This window comes from Bombus pascuorum, chromosome 14 (genome assembly GCF_905332965.1).
Source record: "Bombus pascuorum chromosome 14, iyBomPasc1.1, whole genome shotgun sequence".
In the NCBI taxonomy this organism is placed as follows: domain Eukaryota; kingdom Metazoa; phylum Arthropoda; class Insecta; order Hymenoptera; family Apidae; genus Bombus; species Bombus pascuorum.
The window spans coordinates 1,876,657-1,895,513 of record NC_083501.1 but is presented as its reverse complement, the minus strand read 5'-3'; the positions used below and the strand labels follow the sequence as shown (position 1 = coordinate 1,895,513).

General features: G+C 46.4%; 1 protein-coding gene across 2 annotated transcripts in view; it reads right to left on the bottom strand.

The window, feature by feature from the left end:
• Nucleotides 1–18,857, bottom strand: part of LOC132914052 (nucleolar protein 4-like) — a 96,532-nt gene that overhangs the window by 7,022 nt on the left and 70,653 nt on the right. For both annotated transcript variants that reach the window (XM_060972843.1, XM_060972844.1), the window contains exons 4-7: nt 7,236–7,567; nt 5,932–6,135; nt 5,443–5,589; nt 698–912 (exon numbers count right to left, since the gene is read on the bottom strand). In XM_060972843.1, the coding sequence (XP_060828826.1) occupies nt 698–912; nt 5,443–5,589; nt 5,932–6,135; nt 7,236–7,567 (898 nt within the window). The remainder of the gene's footprint in view (nt 1–697; nt 913–5,442; nt 5,590–5,931; nt 6,136–7,235; nt 7,568–18,857) is intronic.

Below are 18,857 nucleotides of genomic sequence, written 5' to 3'. Positions count from 1 at the left end.
TCACTGATCTAAATCCGGTCACCTCGTCTAGACGCTATCTTCGTTTTTATAAAATCCAGCATCACAGTTCACTTTAAACGTATTCTCGCGAATTTAAAGCCATCGCCTATCTTTGTAGCGATGTAATTGACGCGAAGTTGAATTACCGGACCAAATAATATGATCTAGTCATTCGAAGTTCGTCGTTTATTTCATTTTTCAACGTATTTAACTTTGAATTAACGAAGCATATTTGATCTGACATGTTATATTTGACGTTTGAAAGTATCACGGTTTCTCGAAAGAAACTTCAACGCGTAGTTTTATAAAGATTCGGTAGAAACGGTAAAAAAAAAAAAAAAAAAAGAAAAGTAACTTTCAACTTCGTAATCTACAGATTTCTCCAAAACCGTTATTGCTTGAATTCTTTTTCAAGATGAAAATATCTTCGTAGCGTGAACGAAGATTTCGTAGCCTTCGTAGAGTTCGCTCTATCAGTATGTTCTAAAAATGGTATTAGTATCTTCTACTTATTAGTCAACAATTTAATAAATTACGCTTTTTAGAAATTAAACGATTATAAATTCAATTACAGTTACTGAACAAACTGATAACGGTGTAAATACAAGTAATCTGGAATTGCGAATCTCTAGTATTTACTGATTGTACGAATTATCAAAAATAATCGCTCCAGCGAAACTAAATAATTTATACTGACCTCATGAGACCCTTGTTGTCTCCTGGCGCGAGCAATTTCGACGCGGGTGCGAGAGACAGGGGTGTAGAAGAGAGGGTGCTGCTCGGCAAGTTCGCCAAACTGGTTAGAGGCGCCAGGGACGTTAGCGATGCCGGTGGTGTGTCCTCCCTCTTACCAGGAAGTGATTTCACCGGTGTACTGGAGAAATGGTCCAAACTTGACCGAACATCTGTTTGCTGTAACAAGCGGTGCATCTTAGCTCTCGTTCGAGCGCTAGTAGAATCGAAAGATCGTTGAATTTCAAACTTTTGGCTAAATTACAGAAAAATGAACTTCCGTTTATTCTCTGTTATTCGGTAACGAACGAACTTGATTGGAAACATACGTTTCGAATCTTAAGACTGATGGCTGAAGGGATGACGATCTTGTTGGAAACGATCTTCAAACATTTTCATTCGTATGAAAATATAAACGTTTATAAAATTCACAAACGAGCGCCTATAATACATCGCTTAATCCTTTGATCTTTTATTTCTGTATATCGATAACTACAATCGTTACATCGTGTTACAAGTGAGCTAATAATAATAATAATAATAATAATAGTGACAGTCCCATAGTTTGGATTCTCGTGGTGTTTGAAATTTCTTCGAAGCTCTTCCGAACGACGTTTTCTCTACGCTATCACGCGTATCGATAAACAGCCAATTCACGTAATTCTGTATAATTAAGAAAACTCCGTATCGACGAGTATCTGTATCAACAAATGGTATTCCAAACGACCGTCTATAATTAGCAACTCGAGAGAGCCAGTTCACCGATTCTCAGCTGAGATTGAACGACAACCGACGTAGTTGGACAAGTTACTTTTGAAGATGCACGATACACGATACATCGTCATATACGTAATTTCGAGTATCATAAAACAGCTGGTTTGTAAGCAAACTTTACAAGATGAATGTAAAAGGTTGCCGGTCGTGGCGAATCCGTAATTCAGCGAACAAGCTCGACTCGCACGTAAATTGATCGCAATCGAGTCTATTCGTGTCTGAGACGGGGCACGACTTTTGGATCGCTCGATAAATGGACCATAATCGTTACATTTTGTTGCCTCTGCTGATTGGCTGTATCCCTCCTCTCTTGGACGCCCCTCCACCCCCAACGCATGAGAAACCATTATCCGACGCTCCACATTTTTAAGCATTCTGACCCAGTTTTCGCCAGTGGCGATTGAGAATCGGTTTGGCGCGGAGAGTACGCGAAAATCGATCGGACGCGACGTCTCCTTTCGAGAATAAAACATGGAAGCACGTGGCCGTAAACTTCCTTCGTACCTGCTGGACCTGCACGCGATCGTACACCTGCTTGTGCATCACTCTTAGGTTCTTTTTCCTCATGTTTGTCCCTCGTTCTCTAGTCCGCTTCTTTGTCGTCACCGTCAACTCGCCAATGTTTCCTGCACTTGCTCGTTCCGATGCATCGTGACGGACGCACACTGGTCGTTTCTCGACGAGAAGATGTTCGCAAAGTCACTTGCAACTCGTCACTGACAAGCACACCATGGCCTCCTGAACCGGATTATCCTTGAAACTCGATGATACACCGTGTCACCAAAACACCACGTGTTGCCAGCGATGGCCGAATCAACGGACCACCGATCGTCGATCTGCCGGATGAACCCGCGACACGATCATCCTTCTGGTCGGGCAGACAGCCCGGGGTTGGGTCACCTGGCGCGAGAACGGTTCGGACGGATCGGCGAAAAACGGTGGCAAAAAAGGCGCGGAGGGACGGGAGCAACGAGATCGAGAGGCGGCCAGATGTGGCGGACAGGGACGTCGAGGCGTGAGTAAGCTCTCTCTCGTGGCCAAGGAAATTAATTCGTGGAAAGAGAGGCGTGCTAGTGGCGAAAGAAAGGGGAGAAACAGAACCGAGGAAAGGAAAGGAAAGGAAAGGAAAGAAAGAAAGAAAGAAAGAAGGAAAGAAAGAAGGAAAGAAAGAAAGAGCGGCGTAGAGAGACAGCAGAGGGGCGCGTACCGCGGGAGGGGTAAGGGAGAAGAACGTGATCACACAGGCGTGCACGGAGGAATGAAATCGTCAAGAGAGAGGAGAACGGATGTAGGGAGGTGTTTTTATGAAAGGCGAGCAGTGTGCGTTGACGTCAATTATATAGGTGGCCACGGCAGATAGCCGCGTCCGTACACGAACCCCGGTCTTCTCCTTAATGGGTTAGGTTTAGGTCGCCGCAGAGGTTATCGGTCTCTCCGACCTCCCTCTCTGCTCCTCGCCAAGCTGCCACGCTATCTTGCTCCTCCTCGCTAGGGATTTTCAAAGTAGATAAGCCTCGAGACGAGAAACTCCGATGGTTCTAGCTTCTTGCCTCTGATCCGAGCAGGGATCCTCCAGAGTAGGTATGTAATATTCACGAGGGCAGAAGGGAGGATTAGGCGCGCCAGTGACACGCTGCTGACACCCACGCGTTAGACGCGCGACACGGTGAACACGTCGCGCGATTCTACGTTTGTTGCAGGGTGAACGAACAGAACAGTGTCATGGTAACCAACGATACCGGTTGCAAAATGACTCGCTGTGCGCACTCTTGCAACTTGTGAAATTCGTGTTGAATTCGCGGCATCATCGACTACCGAGTAAACGCCGCATAGATGTCGCTGGCTTTGCGCCGCCATGATCCAACGGATGACGGCCTCCGCAGAGAACATCAGTCACACAGTTATACGACCAAGGGACGAGGTAATTCGTTGAAATGCTGGAATACGGCGGTTGGACGAACGAGAATGTGCGATTTTCTTGATCGGAAGGCGGAGCGAGTCAGCCGTGGCCCTTTTTAAACGATGTCACGGACGCGGGACGATGACTAACGCAAAAAAAGCTGAGACTGATGGTGATTCGGGCTCGTTATCACCACCTTTGACACATGTGTATCGTTCGATTTTTATCTGAGACAATACAGCCAGAAGAAGCGGCGATGCTTCGACCAAAAATCAAACCTCAGGTTAACTCTTTCTCTCGTGTGATTTCTTCGTTGTGAAAAGAACATCGATACGCGGTGTTGGATAACGCAACGATCTCTACGATATAATTTCTTTTTTTTTTTTTATGTTCGTAGAACGGTTTATGTTCGTAGAAGCGAAAGTTTGGAGTTGTCGCGTCGTCTATTAAAAAAATTAATTTTGTTGAAGTATCGCGAAAAGTCTGTTTCACTGGCTTATCGATCGTAGCCGGAGAGCTTTGTTGCCGCAAAAACAAACTCTGCTACGCGAAGACTAATTTCGATTTCGAACATGGTATTTCGTCCGCTCTTCGAACATACCATGGGAAAGCTATTCACGGCTGGAATCTCGGTGAAAATTTCGATCGAGCTATCCGTAGCTTGTTGACGACTCCTGGCCTGGCAGAGAGAAAAAGAGAGAGAGACAGAGAGAGAATATTTCGATTTTTCCGTCGTTACACGACCACGCGTGGAACGTGGTCAGCGTGTGTGCGTTGCATCAGAGTGGGAGAGGTGCGCGACCCATGGGGTTATCATCGGCCTCTCTGTGTACCTATATCAATCCTAGCTTCGTTTCACGTATCACGCTCCGAAGCGTTGCGCAGGAGCCGCGCGACGTTCTCTCGGATCTCGACGCGCGATAATTTTATGGACGGAGCTACTTTCATGGAAAACTTTATCGTACACGGTTGCGTCACCAACACGATCGGGATCCTCTGTCGCGAACCGTCGATCTCCACTCCTATACTTGGTCACTTTTAGCGAAATATATTCGTATTCGATCGCACATTTCCGTTTTTAAAAATGGTAAGACGTCGCTTTTGACAAATCGTCCGTCGCTTCGCGAGTAGTTAACTATTCGTAATGGAAAAGAAAGTGGCATATTATCAGTCGTATCGTATTTGAATGGTCGGGTTTTGTTTGCATCGCACTTTCGATCGCTCGTACGTCAAAATTACGACAAAATAGCGTTTGAGGTTATCGACAAACGTATTGAACGATATAAATTATTTATTACTTTTCCTAGAATGAAAAGCTAGATACGCAGCTAGAAAGTTACGTCAGGTGATGTCATACGATCGATATATTTCATAGAAGAGATTGATACTTCTTCGATAATTTAGTGGAACGTACGCATCAATTAGAAGAAAAAGTATAGAGTGCCGATGCTGTTGCAATACTATTCACGTGCAAAGCGTTGTTAGGATCATATAATAATCACGTGATGGTTCGGCAAGCATCTCTAACGCACGACGATTTTTGTTTTATCAGCATCAATAGAGAAGGCTGACGATGATACATGTGTACATAATTTCCCATTTCCTATGCTGAAACGATACTGTATCGTCGTGAAATAGTATCGAGTTACGTTGCTTTGCGCATTGAATTAGAAAACAAAAGTGCAAACACGTTATCGTTTCTTCCAGTTTTCGATTTTGACATGCAATAACCGTAATTACGCTGACGTTAACATATCGAAACGTGATACAGAATATTTCGAGAATCGATCTTGCGATATTATCATCGCTGTGGTCGTTGCGTCGTTATTTCCCTCCTCGTCGCTAAATTAATAATTTGAAACGGAAAACAGAAACCTTGAAAAGTCTTCATTTTCGAGCAGGCACTTTAGGTTGAAATAAAAAAGTTAGCGGTCAAGAGAACGAACCGTAAACCGCGACAGGCAGAACACGAAGCAGAGAGGTTGAAACCGCGTGGACGAGCGCGATCGTGCTCTTTTCATTCTAATTTTACTCACCGTTGCGGCCGGAAGAGTTGGCATGGGCTGTGAGACGGGTTCCAGACCGAGTCTCATGCGTTTAGCGTTGTCGCTCTCATTTTCGCATGCCGTTGCCAAAATCTGCTCGGCCTGTACGGAGGTCAAGTGTGCCGGAGTGGGCCTCGCCTAAAAAGAAATCCCACGGTCACGTGATCGTCGCATACCGAAAAGCTCGAACTTGACTCAGACCTCCGGAATTCGCGAGCCTTCGCGGCCGATCTTCCGTGGTCCGCGTCGAGAACGTTCCTCGAGAATTTTTCCCGTGCAATTTTCGTACGTTCGACACAGTCGAGGACGCACCGACGCTAATACATCTTTACGATAGCGAAACACGGCAAGTTACTAAAATAAGCAATATTCGTCTTCTTTCCGATTACCGATACTACATCTTCAGATACCTACCCACCCACCGTATCGCTCGAAATTGTTTCTCACTGAGCTCACGCGACAAAATAAACTTGGACTCACCGCGTCCCAGGGTGCACCTTCCCTGCCACGTTTGTTTCTCCGACAGCTTTTCAGGTACGTTCTAATCCTCTTTCTGGCCCTCTCCGCGAATTCTGGGAACTGCCTGGTGCAACTGTCGATGATGGCTTGTATCTTCTCCTTCGGTTGCTTGGAGATCGGCACGATACGGTCCAGGTTCTCGTCGACGAACAGCCTGACGAACATCTGTAAAGACGCGACGCGGACAGACCGCCGCGGAATGAATTAAACGAGCCCGTACAACTTAGCCGGCGCAGGAATTAAGGATTTCTGCGATGGTGGGAGCGTGTACCGCGGCCCTCTATTAAACTAATTGTAATTAATTAAGGAGACGCTGGCTAGCCGACCGACTCACGGCCATCTGCGGGACCCGCTTGGATTTCAGGTTCCGCGAGGGCAGAAGGGAGGCTGCGTGCCGCCGCGACGTTGCCTTCGTAAAACTTTACGATAATTGCGGCTTTTTCGGGGCGAAAAAGTCCAATACCGGTCTGGTTTAGCTTTCATTTCGAACACACCCTCCCCCCGCCCGCCGCCTCAGCCTTTCCGTTGCGAACGCGCGAACAACAATTTCGTATCTTTTTACGCGGTTACGGAGCACCCCGGCTAATACCAGCCGCAATAAACTCGCCGTTTCCGGTTTAATGCGGCCTGCTGCTCCAGCATACGGTAGTAACGGCAGACGCTGCTCCGGGGTTACGGTTTCAGGTGTTCCTACGGACGTTTAGCGCGGATAATTACGCGAAAACGATCGTTCGCCGGTGATGCGCCGTACACCGAAGAACAGAGTTTCTCTATCGATCGTATGATCGTGCTAGTGACTTTGGAAAATGGTGGTTTCAGCGTGTTACGGTAATGGTGTTTTGCATAATCGTAAGAATAGTCTTGCGAATGTAACGTTCCAACTATATATTTGGAAAAGCTAGAGATATTCTTTGGAATGGAACGCCTTTGCTGCGTCGAAAAACACGCGTAAAAATTAAGCGCGAAAACGTTAATTCCGAAGGTAGGTGACTTATCGCGGCCCAGTTACTACGTTCTTGTCCGCAAAATCCCAATCGCAGCGTCGCTCTTCGTCTCTGAACGTAGCCAAAAGATTCATCGTTCTCGCCAACCCTCGATTCGAAAAAAAAGCAGATACGAAACCTACTCTCAACTCCGTCTCGCGTCATTAATCACGTCGCCACGGTGCGACAGGGTAGCCTCGCGTTTCGTCTTCACCCCGAAACAAAATAAGAAGAAAAAGGATAAAGACCGGCAGAAGGGAATTACGTAAATCGCGAACTTACGTTGAAAGCCTTCTGGCGCTCTGGGTCGTGATGTCTGGGATCCAACCTCTCGTCGGCATCCTCGTCGTCGTCGTCCTCGTCCTCCTTGTTACCGCTGCTGCTCGTTTCGTCGTGAGCGCTGCCCGTTCCCTCTCCAGGTGGACTGGACTCGCGATCGCGATCGGATCGCGAGGGCGTGGCAGCGGACGCTGGCGGCGGTGTCTTCTTTAGTCCCATGGCGTAAGAAGCCCACAAGGATGCCATATCCTCGCCTCCGACTCCTGCCACCGCTCCCAAATTCGGAACGGTCCCGGCTGGCATATCTACCAAATCCGAGGACCCGTTTCGCGAGTCTGCAATATCGATAAAAGAGCGTGGTTATTCGTCGTTATATCGGTCATTGATCCGCTGAGGATAGAAAGGTGGATAGAGGGATTTAGGTTCTGGGGTTAGCGTGGAATAGATCGCGAATTTTAGCTGGCCATAGTCGTTACGCTGAAAGACAATTTCGAACAAACGATGGTTGGTCGTTATCGTAGATTCGTCTGCCTCAAACCTTCCGGAATTTTAGCGCATAAATCGTCGAAAACGCGGGAAATGCGGAAAGTAGGAGTCAATTTCTCCTCGAACGTGACTCGAGAAACACGTGAACTTGGTGGTGCTAGATGTTCGATGACGGGTTTGAAGCAGTCCGAGGTACGTTCCTGTCCATAAATCACCGAATGTTCGCTACGCCGCGATGAAATGCTTCCAGGTAAGATCTTGGAAAGGAATGGGAATTATTTCTAGTGAAAATCAAACTTAAAGCAAACACACGGATCATACGGAGAAAGAACAGCGCCGTAGGCACTCGTTTTCGTTCTGGTTTTGTTTTCAAGTACGAAGGAATTCTTGGCCCGCCGTATCCTTCTGTGAAGAAAGGCATTCCAATTGACCCCGACCATAATTGTGCTCAAAAGCAAGAACGTAATTGGCCCGAAACGTTCGACTAAAGTGCTAAAAGCCGAAAACCATGCCTGTGTCGTCAATCTTCCCATCAAACAATTCGCCCGACGTTCACGAATTACGCGAAACGGTGAAACGAAACGTCCAATTCCGCATTTACATCAACGACCAGTCGCGTAGCTCGGCATTAAACCGTGAAGTTTTTATCGCCGCATCTAGAACGGCGTCTGTCAACTTGTTGCGCCTAGCCAACCCGCGAAGACAATTCAAATAACCTCTCAGTTTTCCGTAGAACTTGTTCTCATCTGGCGATCTAGCAATTCCCTTCGAGCCTCGATTCTCCCGTTTCTCGGGATCTCGCGAAGCGATAGATCACTAGGACGACGTTCGTTCGGAATCACGCGATTGGCAAAATATTATCGCGCCAAAGAGAATTATTAAGGACAAAATATCGAGTCGAGAGGAAAGCTTTCGCGTTTATAGCATGTCGACTCGAATAGAATATTAGCGCCGATGCGATCGATATCATGCAACTTTTCCATATTTTTTGGAAGCTTGCAAATAAAAAGATCAGGCTTGCATATAAATAATGTAATTTGCATACAGAGTTAGGAAGGATGTAACGTTTAAAAAAGCAATCGTGCTATATGTGGTTCACGGTTGTTCAACCATGCTAATTCTGTTTTCTTCGATTTTGTTACGCAGAGTAAAACACGCTTGAAAATCTCAAAGATACATCGGATGACTTTAAACGCGGAATACAAGCTGTTAACTGGAGGAAGATTGATGGGGCGTTCCTGTTCAATTGAATTCCTGTTCGCGGAAGAGAAGGACGATCCCCTTTCTTCCCACGGTTAAACTGGAAAACACTAACCGGTTAAATAAACCAACTGACAACGAGCATGTGGGTGGTATTTATGGCATAAATATAATAACGATGCTACGTTTGAATTGCGTGACGCCACTGATTAAGGACGATCGAAGGAACAGCGAGCCGGCTCGCTCTACCGTATGCATCGTATCTGAGAACGGGGCTGTTAGCATTACAGTTATTCAAGTCTACGATGGAGATGTGATAATTTCAGTTGTACTAGCACGATCAAACAAGAATACTATCCAAAGTCGTATCGGCATTTGTCGTTAAACGAACTTGTTATAAATTCTCCTTTCAACGGACGACTATCAGATCAGATATATAGAGCGATATTTAGCAAAGTTTTTTATTATTAATTAAATAAATCGATTCCTTAAAATCTCAACACGCTATAAGCAGAAATCGTAGCACGAAAATTAAAGATCTGCGTTTATCGAACCCCGTTCGACGGTTCCTCGTAAACTCGCCACTAAAAACACACATTGTCTAACAATCCTCCACCTAGAAAACCATAAACTTAACGAACGGCTCTTCACACACCAAAATTACTCTTCTAAAGTTCTTCGCTGCCGCGAACCATCGCATCTCGGTTCGTAGCTCCTGGTATAATCACTCCTCGGCCGAGTTCAACCAATTGCCAACGAAACGGCCACGGGAATAAAACATAACAGAACGGAACACTGTCGTCGCGTTAACAACAGGATATCTTAACGGTTCCCGAAGAAACTCGCTCGGCAAAGTTGGAGCGTCGAGCCGCGTAAAGTCGCGATGCCTATTAGAAAATCGTTCTTAGGCAACGAAACGGCTCATCTTCGCCTTTTAACGGCTCCGTATTATTCCGAACGATCGGGTTCCGTCGAGAAAAATTGCAGTCCGCGACCCGCGCTCGTTCGAATAATGAACATCGTCGACAAGTTGGCGCGAGTACGCGTGCAACATGGAGCGCGGCGTCCCGAATACGGGCCTCTGTCTCCGCACCAACCGCTATTTACAGGCTTGTCTCGAGGCGTCTCTTAGGAACGTATCCTTTCCGCCGTGCAAAAAGGCCGACCTGTTTCCAAAACCCGTAATAAGTCTAAGTAGATCCCTTCCACCGGGTGTAAGAAAGAGGCACGCCACCGCGGTCCCGGGAGAGAACGTACCGGGCGAAGGTGCTTTCACGAGGATGTTGCCGAGGACAGGTACGAGTCGGATCGGCGCGGCGAGAGAGGCTACACGCGCGAACTCGACCGACACCGACGCGGATCCGTGGGTAGGGAGCGCCGCGGGGGAATCGTAAAGAGGCTACCTCGGCTTCGTCCACTTCTTCCACTCTACCTGCTCGATAATCGATTTTGCATTAGGAAAACAAAAATCGAGGTTTGGGAGGAAAGCGTGATTGTCTGCGAAGGATGTTTAGATCGCATGGATTTTTCAATTTCGCTAAAGTAGCTACACGCGTAGAAAGCTACTTATTATTCCTCGATAATTTTACTCTGGAAAAAATTAATCGCCTACCAAATTCCGCATTCGACGACTCGAACTCGACTCGAAAGACTCGCACAACGCATACGCTTCGATCGGCGAGAAACTCTCTGCCGCGTTTCCCACGAAGCAGCGCGCAACGTGAGCAGAAGTCATCGGACAGGAAGTCCAACCCTCTTGTACCGAGAGAAAAAATCCACCACAATACTAAACTTACACAGTTAGACCAGGCGCTCGACGGTGCGAGCAGAGTAGTCTGACCAGTCGCTCCACAATGAAACTGGCTGCCACGAGCGTCGAAAACAACAAGATTAATGGCTAAATAATCGCGTTTTCAATGCCGTCTGCGTCTCGTTCAGCCGAGGGACAAATTGCAGGACGCGACATCATCCCGGAAGCCGTTCGACTCGAGATTTGCGTGGCGTCTACGTCGTAAGGCGATGTCATTGGTAGAAAGCCGGGCGCCGCGTCGCTCATCGTTGACCACCCCGAGTCGCTTACCGATTCTAATTCCGCGCCGCGCGTTCAACGATCGCGCGCACGCAACCACGCATGCCGCTTCCAGGAAGATTCCGGTAGAACCAGTAACTGAACGCGCGAGTAGACGACCCAGGAAACTGGACCCTCGTCCAGGAGGCGGCGCAACATCGGCTCTCCTTCCCTCTTTCTCTACGACTGAAACGGCTCCGAGGTTGCTGCACCTTGGTTCTTGCGCCCGTACACTCGGCTCAAACAATTCGTGGCCACGAGGAACGCGCTGAGCGGAACGGCTTCCCTATTCCCCACCCCTTGTCCTGGGTCAGGGAACGATTTCCCAGTTTGGTCATGCTCGATTGTGTTGCAGAAACATTTCGCGGCGGATGCGATACAAAGACCGTTGCTCGATTTTTTGACCGAGTTTGCAGCCTTTTTAGGGTGAAATTGAAGTTCCATTAAATCGAAGATAATTTTGAGAAGGGAAATCGCTCGTTTCGTAACTCAAGGAAGAACATCGAAGAGTCGTGTCCGGTTCCACGCTTCCTTGATATATTTTTTACATTTACGTACATGTGTATGTATATATCATTTTTATTAATCGAGACGATAAGCGGATGTAAGTTGGCGTTACTGCGAACGTAGAATGTTAACGTAGAACGAAAGCATACGTGTATCGGATTTACCAAGCCGTAGATACTAGTACCGAATACGTCTGAACAAGTGCAATATGAGTTTGCAGTATCACAAATGCGATTTACAGGCTGCGAATTAACTAGCGAGGATAAATAGCTATCCGATGTGGGAGAAAAGTCCGTGTGAACGTAGATGATCTCATGAGGGCATACTTTAACAACGCAGCGAGTCGAGGACAATGAATAAAGCTATTAATGATCTTCAAAAGGAATAACAAATCCGCCACGATGCTCTTTGACCGAAGAAATCGCAGATTCAGCAAGAACATAATAGGGTTGTAATTACGATTAGTAAGAGACCTACTCGAACCCAACCTATATGCCGTGAACTCAAGAAATTTACGCTGCACCCTCTCGGTGTGTTGTTTGTATTTTATCTGCTTTGGCACGCTACGACGCAAAGTGACGAATAATTTTTTATTTCTGCCGAGAACGAATATTCCTATTCCACGCACAGAAGTAGTAAATAATAGATAATTTCGCGTATCTAAAATTCTAATATAATATCGCGTATCTAATATCGTTTCACTCTCACTTCCTGATTCTCTCACCATGCAACGTTTCGTTTTGATATTTATTTCAAAGAAAACGTAATATAATATTACCCTCGCCATTGCCTCTTATTAACTCTCCTCTCCGATAGTCAATAGCTGCTTCAGGCCCAAAACAAAATTACTAAAACCAGCCATTGCTTCATCCCCCGTCCCGTTCCACGTCTCGACTGCCGTCGGTGAAAAAGCGTGCAAAACGAATCGAAGCATCGGTGTTCGTCCTGCTGGCGAGTCGTTTGAGCCGAATGTACATAGGTACTGGTACGTGTACGGGTATACGCACGCAACGTGCAGCGGATAGGAGCAACGCACGGTATACGGCGCATACGGGGTACGGTACTACGCTTACACCGAGGCATCGAGGGTTTCTGGCCTGCGGCGAGCGGATGCCGGCGTTGCAAAAGCAGCAGAGGGGCCAGGGGAACCCGGCCTAGGCTCGGCTAGAAAGCCGGTTAGCAATCCCAATCCCACCAGGCAGCACCGTTCCTGAACTCGAATGGCCGTCCTGAACCTGAAATCAGTCGCCTCGCCACCCCACCCGGCAGAGTTCGTCCTCCTCATTCTTTCAACCGCTTCCCGCAAAAGGAAACTAATACCCGGCCCAGGCGACTTCCTCTTTTTCTAGCCGCTACATGCGTGGCCGTGCAACAAAATTCACGGACGAGCTGGCGCACGCCCACGGCCCCGTCCGGCCAGCTATGAATACATACCGGCAAACCAACTCCGAGCCAGCGTGTGTTTTATCTCGTTCAGCCAACGATACACGCTAGAATGTTGCCTGGGATATAGCGTGGAACACGCCGGGGCTTGAATCCGAGAGGATGTCGTGGATTTTAACGGCATGGTCGCTGCCGCGATACCGCACCAACCGCCGGACGTTTACGCGTTTCGTTCTGACTTTGTTGCGTTGGTGTTGATGTTCGTTCGGCTAAGGGTAGGGATAAGGATCTTTCGTCCTTTTACTTTACGCTTTACATGGTTCTGCCGATGGAAAATTTTATATTAACGTAATGCGAATACGTGGTTCGTCCGCCTGTTTTCGCAATCTATCGGTATTTTTCTCTTTCAACGATTTTGGAGTAACAGCTTGCCCACCCATCCTTGTTTTCCTTGAATATTTTATTTCGACCATCGGCTTGTTTCGATAATATATCTAGACGGATAAAATATCTGTATGTGCTAGATTACAGAAATTCAGAAATTTCCAGTTCGATCGATCCGATGCCATTCGCCCGACGCCGCAGTAAGTGCACGGTCGTTTAGAACTATCTTATAAACTGTCAAGCATCGAATCCTACTGCATACAAAGTAGTCTGGCAACACTTTCTCTGACGGTACATAATCGTAATATCATTTTCATATCTCGTGCCGATATGTTCGCACCAGTTGTCGTCCCATAGATAGATGTTTCATTCTATTTTAACTTATAGAGGCGTTATATATTTTAATGAACGTTTAACGAAACGCGATGACTTTCACTCTTCCCCCGATATTATATCTCGATACATAATTGTAGTATCATTTTCTGCACGAGAGAATACAATTGATCGAGTTAGCGACGTTTCGTAATTAGACAGAATTATAGCCTTGTTTCAATTATAAGACTATTTGCAATCTAATTCAATTACGAACTTGTTGGAAACTTCTTTGCGACTCGAAGCTACTGTTATTTTTGAAAAAAGGAAGAAAGAGATTATCCCTACGCTTTCGCGATTTCTTCGCGTCAATTTTCACGTTAAAATTCTTTGAATCACCAAGTATAATACATTCTGAAACTCGTAGCGTCCACGTAATTCCGTGGTAAACGCAAATACGAACAGATTCGCTGGCACAGAGTCTTATCAAGATTCGCGTTATCCGAAAATCGCCTGACGACACGTACGGCCATGACGAGAGAAAGAAAGTATCCGTGGCAACCGAGCTAATAACCATACGAGAAAATCACCGGGGACACGATTCGCCTCGCAACAGGCGTTACTTCGCGTCGCTTTCGTAAATGTCACCAACCATTAAAGCGAAGATTCTTTATCGCGTCGCCGACCGCAGGTTCTGCGAAACAACGAGATCTAAAATCTCGATATTCGCTCGAAAGATGAAAAATCGCGAAAAGACGTTTTTCCGTGGCAAAGAGAGAATTCTGTACGGAGCGTATGTCGCAACAGCCGTATGCTCTTCTCCGAACGAACGAAATTCGTATCTTGTAATTTTATTACGAGCCGGAGATATTCGTACATAATTTAAAGACAGTCGGTGGAAAATTTTAAATTTCATATTTATCGTACGATCGAAGCAAGAACACGCGTACGAAGTGTCTAGTCGTAAGTAGTATAAGTACAAATTAAAATGACAATGCGTTGCTCGCATCTATCGATTCGAAATTTTACGATCGTTCGTACCTGACGTATCTCTATTCCCACGGAGACAAAACCAAAGAAACAACGTACACCATGGAAACAGATTTCTTTCGCCGATTAATAGATTTACATAACAGCCATGACTATCCTTTGTCACGAGCGGCCGTGTTTCTGACCAACGTCTGTTCGCCTACGAGTATTTCGCAAAATCGATTTCCCGATAAAGGCCCCGCCATTCCGCGCCGCGATCGCGTTGAAAAGATCGCCGGGAAAATATACAACGAGCGAACTTTCGTTTCGCAAGCGCGGCTGCTATCTGCCTTTTGAATCGTCCGACGAGAATTCACCTTTCTACAAAAATATAAAAAGGAAAAAAGAAAGGGAGAGAGCGAAAGAAAGAAGGAGGAAAGAAAGGACGAACCTTCCCTTAATGGTCAGTGACATTTGCGAGGATGACGGAACAATCCGCGCGTCTCCCCACACCTCCGCGAGATTCCTGATACCGCACCGGCACTTTTGTTCCTTTTTTCTTCCCTCGACCTCGTGTTCGCGTTGGCAGTCCAACGTTTCGCGAGAATTCATTTTCCTGGGACATTAATAAATTCTTTGGCCGAATAGCACGCGAAAGAACGTGGAATTGCTTCGTACGGATGGCCGACGTCTTTGGTGGCAAGAGTTTTCGGCGATTTATGAGCAACGGTTCGTTAAACGATATTTCTCAAGCAATTGTATTTGTATCTCTAAAGCTCTAGTCATTTCTGGCTACTTTTGATAAAAATTCTACTTCGTAGGCGCGTTCGTTTAAAAATTTATTACCTCGCCTATTTTCCATATATCGCGAGGCAACTCTCACGAATATCAAACGGTAATTTAACGAAGAGACAAAGCAGTCGTAGAAGAAAATCACTTTTGCTATGCAAAATCAGGTTTGGTAATCGCACGACATCAGGCATCTACCGTGCAGTAGGTACGCGTTCTCTTTGGCAAACATCGTCGAGGAAAGATTCTTTACCGTTAAGGCACAACTTGAGCAGGAGTGTATTAACTGATTGAAAATCCTGATAACCACACGATGATAGGACGAAGATTTATTCGTTCTTCTCTCGAAGCTGTTCTGTCGACGTCGGATGACAGGCGCAGCCTTCTTGGAAGAATTCATCCGTAAGATACATCGTTGCCCACGAGAACTTTTATTAGGAAAAAAAAATCGACTTATCTTACCGGCTACTGTTTCGAAATTCTATTCGCCGTTAATGGCTTTATCGGTAGTTCGAAGCTTGTACAGGGACCGGACGTTAACGAGTAGTCGGGTGATTTGTCGATGTATTTAAGTTACGAGCGTCGCCACGGTAGAAACATCTGTCGCGAAGGACAAATCCAAGATTCGTACACTTCGCCATCGCAAAAAGCAGAAACCTAGAGATGCGCGATTAAAATACGTTTCTCGTTTTTATCGGAAACAATCTAACATCGCAGGAACGAAATTCAAAAATCAGACAAACTCGAAATCCTCGGAATTCCCAAAGCGTGATAAACATTTCAATTAACACACCCTGTGCACGCAGCCAGGCGAGACGGGACGAGACGGAGGCAGAGCTGAAACCGGCGTGAACGACAAGCGGGATGGGAGGGACGCTGGAACGGGGCGAAACACCAGTAAACCGGTATAAAATATCGTCCGCCATTTTCCCAGCAAATTTTCCGCGGCGATCGTAAAACGGCGGCCGCGCGTGTTTATCGCGAAATCGATTTGCGAAACGCGCGTCCGGGGACAGGAGAACGACGACGAGCTGTCCCGCGTGAAACGCAGAATCCGCGCGCTGGTCACCGCCGCCGGTAAAGGAGCGCAGAGAGGCAGAAGGGGAGGCGTGGAACGATCCTCCGGTTTGCGCGCGTACCATCGCGTCTTCGTCGGGCTGGTTCATTACGCAATGACCAGGTCCGAGATGCGGAGGCCCGGTTCGAAACCAGTTTTGCGAAACGGCCGCCGCCGACCAGGATCCCGGAGGAGGGGACAGAGGGCAACGGTGAATTATCCTTCCGCAACCTCGCCTAACTGAACCGCTTCGGCATCGAGTCAACGGCGAAAAAGGAGAAGGGAAGGCTGCTCGGTCTCCGACAGGAGGTGGTGTGCATGTCATCGTGATTTAACTCTTTCGCTACGGCCGAGTTGCCCTAAAAATGCTACCGTTCTACGACAACCTCAATTACGAGCGTGGATATTAATCAGGATGACGAGTTATATCGTCGTTCGCCAATTACACGACGAAGCGATCTGCTTAAGATTCCGAAATTCCGAAATTAATTTTATTAAAAAATGTTATGACGAAAGTTTTATGAATCGAGAGAGAATAAAGATTCCGATGGTAAGCTCGTTGCTAATCGTACGATTAATCTCAATGTATACTTGCAAATCGGCTGTCAGAACGAAATTGATTCATCGCTTTGATGCCTAATGTATACTTAATTCGACTATGAAGATTTAAACCTTATTGTAGAGTCGCTTATCTAAATGAATAATCGCGGAGAAAGAGAAAGAGATCCTTCGATATTAATCTCGACGATCAACATTCAATTGAATGCATTCATTGATTCAGATCGATGTAGCGAGGAAAGAGAAAGGACTGCTTTGGAGTTCAATGTCTAATTCGACGGTAAAGAGTAACGTCGGCACGCAGTCGCGTATCTGAATCGATTCGTTCTTGCGAGAAAGAAACCGGGTATCCGATGTCTGATATGATAAGATCACTATGTACTCGTGTATCCGAATGGCTTTAATGCTTGTTCGCTTGTATCGATTCTTACCACCTTGAATGGAAGATAAGAAATAGTTGCTTACGTACTGCAGCGTTTGAAATAACTGATACGTTAAATAGGTGTTATTTAAAAAAATACGCACACGTGCCGTACCGTGCATTCGGATAACGATAAAATTAGTTCCATTAATAAACGTGAGTTGTCGCGACCTTGTATCGAAACCGATTTTAAACGTAGCGCTGTTTTCGTGCTATTAACAATCGGAAATTAAAAACTTAGAATCTCACGATTTAGCCAATTCGGAGAAAAACGTGAAATATAAAAATTGAAGAACTAGAATCCATCTATCGGGCTGTAAAATCGTTTAATCGTAATTAAATTTCATTTTTACGTTGCAAGGTAACATCGTTCTCTCTTCTGTGTCGCGATTTTCCAGACAACGAAAGTTCCCGAAATAATCCAACATAAAACGTCAACCGATCGATCCGCGTAATCCCATGCATGAATCTTCGTAACATTGCAGCATTAGTCGAGCGATTCCGTCAGACGATAAAGCGACACGAGCCCGAGACGATTCCCAGCGCGAAAATATTCCAACGAACGATTCCAATCCCCGTCCACGGCTGATCGAGGCATTTTCTTCAACGTTCCCGTGCATTCTATATCTCTAAGTACTCCTGCGTTCCCGAATATCCGCGATTTATTTCTGCTCGCCGAACGACGCTAGGGATTTGCGAGTACTGCGAATCGTTCGACCGTGTTGATGCAAAGTCTAATTGTTATTACGTTTCGTTGATATTTGAAGATTTTCCTTCGCTCTACGATTTATCATCGAATGCGCGATCACGGGTAAAGTAAAGGAATACGACCGTAAGTGATGTTGATATTCGCAAAAGTACTAAATCTTTTTCCACGATGTAAAACCGCAAAATGATCGTTCTTCGTCTCCGGCGAGCATTCTATGTAAGGTTGAAAACCGAATGACAAAAGCGAATTTCCTCATCGCGTAAGTACGTACCGCGCGATACAACGGGCCACGCGTGGGTGACATGAGAAATGAAGCACGGTTAATTAGCGGCGTTAATCACGGTCGATTAACAGAGAGAAGTATGTCGCCTTCGAAACGGCTCTGTTTCGCGGGCCAAAGAAGGCGCAGTCTGAATTTCCTGCGCGGCACGTCACGGCCCGACAATCCATTAGTCACGTCAGCCACCACGACAAAACTCGCGCGAGCTAAATAGCCGGTACACCTTGGCCCCGCGAAACCTGCAATTCACTGGCCGCCGCAGAAGGACGCGAAACTCGAGCATTGAAGTCTCCATGTTTATGCCGTCGTTGCCGCGAGATCCTTTTCAGCCTGCGTCCAGCGTTTCGTCATCAAAGTGGAATCAAGCCTTTCTTCCTTTATATACCGCGTAACGTTATTTCAAAGGATATCCTTGTATCGTTCCCATCGTTTTTAAGACGAATCGCTCCGACGAAAATTCCTCGAACTAAAAATTGTTTAACCGTACCACGAGTACACTACG